Here is a 10,557-nt window from a genome sequence, read left to right as displayed (position 1 = left end):
GCAGGATTCCCTGTGGTTATGAGGATTGCCTGCACAGACCTTTCTGCATGACCAGGAGTTAATTTTGCCATTGCAGAGTTTAAATTGCAGACACTTTGCCAGGAAAAGCCTACTCCATCGACGTTACTTTCCATCCATTGGGCAGACTTCCACCCTCTGCTCATCTGTTAATACAGAGACACAAAATGCCCTATTACATACCTGCCAGTTTCTGGTTTCTTATGTCCAGCTCAGGAGAGACACTTCATCAGAATCTTAAAACCTACACTTTAGTCACACTAGCAAGCAATGGCACAATTTTTTTTATTCACAAAAAATTTGCAAGCTTCATTTTTTTTTCTGACTGGGAAAGGCAAAGAATTCAGACCCATGCGTGTTGGTCCACAGCTGTATCACTGGCCTGCCACTTCCTCCTTACCCACACATTCCCAAGCACAAGGATGGCACCAGTTCAACCAGATTCAATTAAGTCTTTTACAGTGCTGTAACTAAGAAGGGAATCCTGGAGGTTTGTAACAATCTACAATACTTATCTTTATTGAATGCAGGTAAGGGATGAGGGAGCAGCAACTAACGCCACAAAGCTACATGCACTGCTAATGCTTGTGTATCTACTCTCACATCATGAAAACTGCACATCTCAAAAGCACTTGCAGAGAAAGAGAAAAATCTGAATTTTTAGGTAGAATTTTTCATTGATGGAATCACCGCACAGGCCTGTCTGTGAAAAACAGAGCAAGGAAAAGCCACATTGGCCACCCTAAGGATATATTTCTGAATCAGAGTCAAACAGGTAAGGCAGAGAGAAAGCCTGGCCTCAGCATGATAATCTGGAAGCTACAGCAACCGAGGGCTCAGGTTTTAACTCAGCTGAGTAACAAGGGACAAAGCACTGCTCACGTTGTTAGCAACAAGGTCACCGCCCCATAAAATCTCCACTTCCACTAATTCACTTTGCTTGATATGAATTCTCTGTGTGAGGAGATATTTCTTCTCATTGCAGTTTGCTTCACTATTAGACTTAAATAATCATTGCATTTAGAACACTACAGTATTAACTATTCTGGAGAACAGACAAAACAAGGAAACACTGAGAGTTGTCACATCTCACCCCTTCAGTTTACTCAGCTCTCACATTTCTCCAGGAACAGAGATTCAAAATGAGTTTGAATGTAGGTGCAGTAACATTAAAAAGATGCTTTTGCAATAAAACAGTGTGCAAGGCAACTGATCTGAAAGCATCAAGGATACAATGAGACAATTCGTAGGATTCTGTATAGCCAAATTCAAGGTTATGAATATAAGCACATACTCATTTATCAAGTCTACAAAGACAAGACCACTGTGGTGGTTTTGGGAAGAGATGAGATCAACAGACTTTTCAGGAAACAACCAGATCCTAATTGTTTTCACTTATGTGGTATTAGGGGGCACAGCTATTATGTGATGTAAACAATGTACCCACAATTCTACAAAAGAATGGCAGCCATTTTTAGAAAAGATGTCTTAGACTTTCTACACAAATGGAAATTTTAAGCACTTAGTGACACTCACTGCAATTAGAAGTGTAAGGGTCGTGTGCTAACTGCACTCACTTCAATAGTAGTACGATTTCTATGACATTAGGATTTGCCCTTCAGTTTCTATGGCTTTCAAATAAAATGCAGCACTTCGCTGGACTTGGGCTGAGATGAAGAATCAGTTTTACAACATGAGCAATTACTTTAAACTTTTTGAAAAAAAGTGTATTGAAGTGTATTTTATTGTGAGCTAAACCTTCCCAGTTATATTTTATCAAATAAATTTCTTTGCAACATATAAGCAAAGTTAATCCAATCATTGTATCTTCCTCTGTATGAAAATTTCAGCCACTAAGACAACTTTCACATGTTGTTTTATCCATTAACATGACTCATAAAGCAGCTTTTTTTTTGGTTTTATATCAAATATTATATGGTCCTCTCCTGCGTAGGACTGCACTGAGTTCAAGCTAACTGATTCTGATTCAGTCTTCAGATCATATGCTCAGGAAGCATAACTGTTAAGCACTCGTTAATTAGCATAACGCATATGTACCCGTGGTCACTGAAGGATGGAACTCCTACCCACGTATCTGCCACTGTAACACGATCATTGGCACTGACAGCTACAGGAGATTTCCCTTAATAAAACTAAACAGATTCTCACTTTTTAGATGAATAGGCTCAGAATTATAGCTCCATTCTTATGAAGAAAGCACTTCAGGGACATGAAATAGAATCATATTTGGCAATAAGAGATGCAATTTCTTGGCTATTTTAACTCCAAGAGCTTGTAACTGTAGAAAGATAGAGTGCCCAGACAATAAACGTAACTACAAGCCAATTTTTGCTTCTCTGACAGTACGACACGTGAGACTGGAAAGAAGAATCAGAGACAACTTTTCCAGTTAAAGGACAGAAAAAGTAGCAGGACAAAGCTTTTGTGTATGTGTAAACATGGACAATTTATCTGTAACTGAGAGATCAGCACACAGTAAATGTGCAGAGGCCATCACCAAAGCCTGCTGTGGCCAGCGAGGCAGCATTCAGTACTGGGAAACTCCATTTGCAGAATGTTACATGTATCTGTTGTTTCTTAAAACTAAGCTCAAGAAACAGCAGTAGGGAAAACAATCCCATGTTGCCCTAAGCTTCTGCAGGTAAGAGCCCTGGGACAGCTTAGGCCACGGATTTAGGGTTTAGTTCTTGACTTATGCAATGACTATTTTACCTCTAACCTAAGTTCCTCAAGTATTTTACATTTAATTACAACAAGCATTCAATATATTAAAAAATGCAATTACCTTAATTTTTCCTGTAAGAGTGCAATTAAGGGTAACTACCAATCTCATTTTTCTTGCTGTTCTATTCTGAAGGAACTCTGGACAAATATGATTATGGGCTGAGATTTTTCCTAAATAACAATGGGGATTTTTCTGCAATTACTACTGCTTTCGAAGGAGCTCTAATACTTTAAGCAGTGATAAAGTGGCAGCTGTACATGTTTAATTTCTGAGAGCCAGGGCATAATGCACAAGCATTAATCCCTCCAGCTGTCCAGTAATTAAACATCATGTAAAGCCCAGAGGATATCATTGCTGTGCTACCTTATCTTATTTATGAAGGACTTTCATTTGTCAAATCTATAGTCATTTTCTTTCCATCCTTGGAAACTGCAGATTCCTCCACCGTGGCAAGTGTACTCAAGTTACAGCTGCCTACTATAACACGACAGGAATTTCAGGCTAGCCATATCTCTTTTTCTCACATGTTGAAATAATCATGAATAGTAGGAGAAGATAAATATTTCCTCTACAGGCACAAATGCAGTACTATGGGCTTTAGCCCCATTAAAATTGGTGGGTTTCTCAGGGAGAATATATGGCAAAATCTGACCCTTTGGGTTCGATTTCCCTCTGAGCTGACTGAGGAACAGTACACCACTGTGCACCTAGCCTGTTAATGAAGGTAACAAACAGAATTCATAACTTTGACAAAAGCATCTATTAATCAGGCTGCAAAGGAAGATAAAATTAGTGCTACATTATCACTAAGTAAAAAGCTCTCAGTAGGACCTGTGGAGATTTGGAATGAACAGAATCCATATGGTCAAATCCGCATAGGTAGCACTAGAAGTATGACTCAGATGCAAAACACAGGTACCTTTTACTGCATCAAAAACAAAATTATGCTGAGATGACACGATGCCCCTTATTGCTACAGGACAATGATAAAACATGATAAAACCATTTAACTGTCAACAGAAAAGTCACTTCATGTGAGTGCAGGTGCAGTGTGGAAGGAAGGTGGCATTAAATCAGCTTTGTAATTTCCCCACTTCAGCTGGCTCATCACCAGGTGGATCTGCTGGAGGGATCAGACCAGCTTTAGCCTGCTTTAAATTCTGCCTTCTGCCAATGGTTCTTGGGTGACCTGAGGACTAATGAGCAGGGCATTAGAAAGAGTTGAGTCTGGAAGTTTTCTGCACTTGGACCTTCCAAGAAAAGGGTCCCTCACTTGTAAGCACTGCTGCTTTTTATGGAGAATCACACATGTGCCTGGAGCTTTGCTAGGAAAGAGTAAGTGAAAAGTTCCTGCCCTGAGGATCTTACAAGTGATATATATACCACAGAAATGTGAAGGCTGTGAGCTACCATGGCAAGGACATGTGGCTTACAGCTGAGCAAAACTGTGCTTCCTGTTGTTTCCCTTACTACTTTAAAAAACTTTACCCACTTTGTTCACTTTTAATCTGTGATATCGTATCATAGGGCTGAAAATCTAGAACTAATTCTGAGATATATGGGCAGCAATGAAAAGCCAGAAGAACAGGATCCAAAAGAAGATGCTCTTGGTAACGAGGTTGTCACTGTCATAAGACTCCTGTAGGAATTACTGGCTCTTTCTCTTGGACAACTTTATGAGATCAGTATAAATATGTCCATTACCTGCACAAGTTCCCATGGATAGCTCTCTCTGTACTATAGTTAAGCAGAATAAATCATGGTATGGGAAAATAGCTTATTATTCTATCAATATATCAATGAATACATCATTTCACTGTATCTGACTATTGGGAAAAGGGAAGACTGTACACTTCCAACTCCCCATCCGCAAGACGTAACTTCCATACTGGGTGCAAGACGTGGTCCAAGTGAGAACCAGTAATATAATCAGAAGAGATGGGGGCAGAGCCTTGCTCCCTCTGTGGACCATCGCAGTCCTGTCAGGAGGTACAAGCGATGTGTGCATTACAGGGATGAAATGCCCATTTCAGCCATTACATGATGGTAGCTCTTCTGTTCTAAAGTCATGCTGAAATGCTCTCCACATTCCTGAGTGGCTGACAAAACTGGTTAATACCTCTCTTAGCAGAGATGTAACAAGTTTTGCAGTAGTTAGCAAAGTCCAGCCTGACCCCAAGTTGTAATGCTTTAATTACTGTCTCTCATATTTAATTTCTCTTTTTAGTCTCAGTAAACGTGCTCCTAAGCTTGTCCAATCAATTGTGACAAAGGTTAAGTACACTGGGAGCAGAAAACCTCAACCAGGGAAATAGGAGAATGCCAGCACCTCCAAGCCAGCAAATTCAAGACTGAACTTAACTGTTGATGTCTATTTTAGCGGACTAAACCTGACCTATGACTACAACACACTTAGTATTGTAAAGACACAATTTACTTCTGCTCCAAAGAACTAAAAAATAAGTTTTTTTTTTCTTTTTTTATGTATTCTTTTATTTTAAAGAGGCAGACATCTGCATTTTCAAAAATTGTTTGTGCACTGGACATTAGCAGTGGACTTAAAGCCTACCTGCTGGAAGTAAATTATTTAGGTGGACAGGCACTTAGCTACCTACATGCAAGGATTAATACCCACAATTAATCCCTGGTGCAATTACAGCCTGTGCAGACACAAATCTGGATCCCTAATAACTGATGCTTTATCCACTGCAGGTTAAATAATCCACAGCTTCTATTGCTTCCTTGGGAAGTTATTCCACAGGGTGAAAGTCACACCATTTTTCTCCCTGTTCATGGGTGAACAACAAGAATAAAGTGCCTTACCATCCATTGATAATGGCTTCCAAGCAGTATGATGAGTCAGTGCTGGGACTGCTTATGAAAATAACTGCTTTCCTAATCCTGGTACCAGACCAGGCCTAACAGGCCAGCAAAAGGTCTTTTACACATCTCTGTGGAAGTTTTTATTTTAATGGATTTCATCTATCACATTGCAGTTTCTCTCTCCAGACATGGCAAACAGGAGCCTTATTTCAAATGAATACAGTCTGCTTTGCTTACTCATAAGGCTAGCTCTTTATAGGGCTGGATTGTACAGGGGGAGATGAGGAACTCAAAGAAAGCATTTGACTTATTGTTTGGGATGATTTTTTCAGCCCACCTGCATCTAGGTAAGTCCAGAGCTTGCTAACTGCAGCTGAACCCTTTTGTCTAAGGGGATTGACACAGGGACAGCATACAAGATTGCAAATCCTCTCCTTCCTTGAGGGAAAGATATTCTGAGCACTGCTGTGACAAACCTTTTTCAGATCACGCAGTGTGCCAATCAAAACAGCAAGTCTTCAACAGTGACCAGAAGTAAAGGAGAGGGATGTAGAACAACAGTTTGTTTCCGTTCATGCAAGATGATGCAGCAAGGATGTGGCTGATACAAAGCACAAAGGAGAACCCAACCTGAACAGAAGATTCTCTTATTCATATTCTATACTTTTGTCCCTGAATTTCTGAACAGCAACTTTCTCCCTCCAACTGGCCGTCCCAGTGCCTACACTGACTGTGCTGGATAAATTTCACATTGATTCAAAAAGCAATTACATAATTATGAGAAGAAAAATCCATCAAGAATTATCATATCCAGAACAACATCTGAAAAGAAGAACCATAATATACTTCACTGTTCTTACAGTTTTGGATGATTCTACTACCATAATAATTGTTTTCTTCTCCTGCAGTACACCCTTCCTTAACTTGGGCCGTGAACATTTTGACATAGGGGCAGACACTCGCACAGCCTTAGCACAACCAGTGCTGTTCCGTACAAGTTACCAATGCAGAAATGCAGGCTCAAGTAATGTTCATAAACTCCATATTAAGTTCTTTGGAAACACTGTAATACTTAGAGCCAGTTATTCCTATCAAGAAACAAGAGTATCCATAGTTAAAATATGCTTAAAGTGCCACATTAGCTTGAAGTAATAGCTTTAGTAACATGGATTTAGAAAGATCTTAGGGTTTTTCTTCTGGATGCCTTCACTCACAATATCTTCAAGTCATGTTCCACTTGTTTACTGTACATGGAGGCTCTCACCATAGAAATTATCCTGAGCACAAATAGACTCCCTTCCAAACATTTATCTAGAAAGATGTGTTATTTATAGACAAGGTGGTCAGCTCTGAGAAAGATGCAGCCTTAGCTGTGACAGGGTGCTCTGCTCCAATGGGCTGCAGGTGACAGTCAGTACTGAAGCTTCATTTAAAATGAGAACAAAAATGTGAGTGCAGAGGTTAAAAAAAGAAAAAAAAAAAGGTCTGAACCTAGGAACAGATTTTTTTTTTTTTGTCAGGATACTGTGTGCTGCTGAGATAAGAGAAAACGGATAAAAGAGGATTCTACACAGAGAAGAAATGGGAATGTTAGCAGAGTATCAGTGGATAGGCTTAGTGAGGTTTATCAGATTCGGATAAAAGAGAGGATAGCTATCAATCCTCCACAAGCTCTCAGAGTTTAAACGGCTAACACATTTGTTCTCATCCATGAGGAAAACACCTTAATTTGACAAGCAGTGTCAAATTCAGTGAGGTTCACTGAAAATGCTCCCACTACAGCCATTCAGCAGTGCCTCCTGTTTCCCTCTCAGAGTGAGCCTCTGAAAGGTGCTGAGTCGACAGATCTTAGGACTGATATCTTCTGATGTTTGCACTCACTCAGGAAGCTCCAGGTTTGCCTGTCAGTGCCTTTTTGCCTGGTCCTCTGGCCAAAGAGTAGTCCATCCCACATTCAGACTCGGCAGCAACCCTTGGCAGAGATTGCAGATATGCACCCACCGAGGTGGCAGCCTATGTGGCAACAACACTCAATTGTAAGGAACTAGATCAAAGTCACTTGTCCTTGGATTAAATTTCCATTTTGAGAACCTGCATGTGTACTACAAGCATGGAAGATAAGCAAGACTAAAGATGATGAAACATCCAGAAGAGAAACACTCAGCTACTTCTAAATCCATTAATAGCATCGTTATGCTGGAATTATGTGGCATTCAGAACATATTTACAGTCATTTTGGAGGTTACCTAGGGCCTTGAAAAAAAAAAATTCAAAACAATTTCAAGTAGATTTTTAGTATAAATAAAAGACTCCATGAGACAACTCCTACTGGTGTAAGCAGCAGCATTAAATTAGTGGAGGCAGCCACCAGCGTACAAATTGTTTTAATTTCACTAACTCATATAGGGAAAAGAATAATTTTTTTCAATAGTAGTTACAATTATCTTATGAACTTGTCTCTGATTCAAGCCTACCATCTAAAGGAAAAAAAAGCACATACTGTACAGAAAAACACTAAGAGTTTCTTACAGAAAGCAAATAAAAGACTTCTGAAAACTGCCAAAACATCATTAGCTTAAAGGGCACAGGACCAGGGGTCTAAGCACATCACCAACTTACCATATCATAATAATTTATTACTTAGGAATTGTCCATGCTCATGCACTTAATTCCTCATGAAATAGGAGGCAATAAAAAGCAACCTATGCCTTTTCCTTGCAAGCCAACCCAACTGGAACTATGCCGCACAGGCTCAGTGCAAGCACAGTAACCTGTTACTGTTACTCCTGGACCCCTGAGTTATGTGCAATATGGAATGGAGCAGTTTCGAAAAACTCTGCATCTAATGTATAGTTAATTGAATTAGTAAGTCGCATTGAACCTTCCTACTGAGCTTCATACATAATGAACCACACACTTTCATTAGCAAGAGCGAGGCCAGCAGGTTGAGGGAAGTAGTTATTCTCCTCTAGGTGGTACTTCTTAGGTTGTATTTGAAATACTATCTCCAGTTTTGTGCCACCCTGACAGCACAGGAAAGGCATTCGCAATCTGGAGAAGGTCCAGTGGAAGTCCAGCAAGATGGTTATAGTGCTGGAGCACATGATATACAAGAAGGGCCTAAGGGAAATGGGTTTGGTTAACCTGGAGAAGGTTAGAGGGAGATCTTACTGCAATTTTCCAATATCTAAAGGGACGATACAGTGAAGCTGGAGGCCAACAGTTCTCAGAAACGCCCAGCAAAAGGAGAAGAGGCAATGGGCACAAGTTGTGACAAGGGAAAACGTGAAAAAGGACAAAGGAAAAATATTTTTACAATGAGTGGCTAAACAGTGGAAGAGGTTGCTCAGACAGTAAAACCTTTGGCAAGACTAGATTTTGTTTGATAAAGCTGACTGAACAGAGATAAATTTATCCAGAGGGTTTTACTCAGAACCACAAAATGTTCACATAAAACATATTTCATTACACAACTTCAATGAAAAGACATAATGTGGATTATGAACTGGCTACGTATTAGAGCCCAAAATTCGGTTTTCAAATAAACATCAATGTGTGCTTGCATGTAATCATTCAACCCTTTTACCAGTAAGCTGGAAGTAAAAGTAACATTGCTTATATCACCAGAAATATTGATAGATGGGTGAATAACTACACAGAGCATGAGATAGCTTCTCAATAGCCCGAGATTGTTTGCACACAAAGAATTTAATAATGACAAACAGAGTTATATAAGAATAGTATTAGAAAGGTGATTTTTACTTCTGCACAGACTGATACTCCCTAAATTCTGGTGGTCTGTATAAAAAAAAAGGTTGGAAAAGTCAGCTGGGATACCGAAAGGAGCCACCAAAAAAAAAAAAAAAAAAAAGAGAAAGAAGAGTCAAGCATTCATTCACAAGAAAATATTTGACAACAACAAACAAAGATCTAAATATGTTTAGTCTATCAAAAAGACAGTTTGAGAAACGACTTGATTACACAGTGTAGGAGTTTCCAAAGAGGCAAAACACTGTTAAAGAGCTCTTTCATTGAGCAGAGAAAGGCCAAATAAAAGGCAATGGCCATTTAGGGACTGAATTTAAAACAGTTACAGTAAATCGTATATCATTCTCTCTCTGTCCATTGAAACCAACAAGCTATTAATAAAGAAAAGTCCAGGCCTATCTATTATATCCCAGCAGGAGCTGGTCTTAGTCCATAGGGCTACGCTCTGCAGGAGGAAGGACATGGCAGTAGGCTGCCGAGCTACCACAGAGGAAGGTTTGAATATTGTTATTTAAATTCTTACTATATCATCTGGGTATTAACCCTGATAATCATGTTCCAAACTGACTAACTATATTCTGCTACAGTAGTAAAAGAACACTTAATTCTCCATAGAGTTCACATTATATTCTCTAGCCAGTTCCAACTGGAGACTCCTTCTTTCCTCTCTTTTCCTAAAATTCACTACTTAGCATTGCAAATGTAGAGTGAATGAATTTGTTGGCAGGAAAAGTCATCCCTTTACATGCAATTTGTAATAGTCACTCTAGGACTTTTATACTCCTAAAGGGAGATGTTGCATACATATTAAAGTATTACTCTAACTCACCAGGAGTGCAACCAGCTTCATCAGTACCACTTTCACAATCCTTCTGCCCATCACATCTCCAGGACGATGGGATACATTTGTTGCTTAAGTCCCCACAGCTAATTTTTTCAGCTGGACATACTTGCTTGGCTGGAAGAACAAAATAAAGAAAAAAACCCCAAGTTAAACATAATTCTAGACATTGCTAACATTGTTTGCACATTTAAAGTTACTTTTATTTTGTGTGGCTCAATCCTGAGACATATTGTAATGAAATCCCAAGTCAACACTGATTTGGAGGTATGGCTTACATGTCCCATACATGTTCCCCAAAAGAGATCACAATACTTTTACACGGGGGGGAGGAGGGGAACTGGCCAAAAAAAATATCACT

At 39.5% G+C, this 10,557-nt stretch overlaps 1 protein-coding gene across 1 annotated transcript in view; it reads right to left on the bottom strand.

Annotated features, from left to right (window-relative positions):
* LOC104618324 (low-density lipoprotein receptor-related protein 8) overlaps positions 1 to 10,313 on the bottom strand; it is a gene marked incomplete at both ends in the record, with an annotated part of 29,974 nt that extends 19,661 nt beyond the window's left edge. The window contains one exon of the mRNA XM_010283879.1: positions 10,185 to 10,313. Coding sequence (XP_010282181.1) covers positions 10,185 to 10,313 — 129 coding nt within the window. The remainder of the gene's footprint in view (positions 1 to 10,184) is intronic.
* Positions 10,314 to 10,557: the final 244 nt, after the last annotated feature.

The sequence above is a fragment of the Phaethon lepturus genome, unplaced genomic scaffold (genome assembly GCF_000687285.1).
Source record: "Phaethon lepturus isolate BGI_N335 unplaced genomic scaffold, ASM68728v1 scaffold47903, whole genome shotgun sequence".
In the NCBI taxonomy this organism is placed as follows: domain Eukaryota; kingdom Metazoa; phylum Chordata; class Aves; order Phaethontiformes; family Phaethontidae; genus Phaethon; species Phaethon lepturus.
Note: the sequence above shows the minus strand (reverse complement) of the source record. Positions and strands in the feature narration are given on the sequence as shown.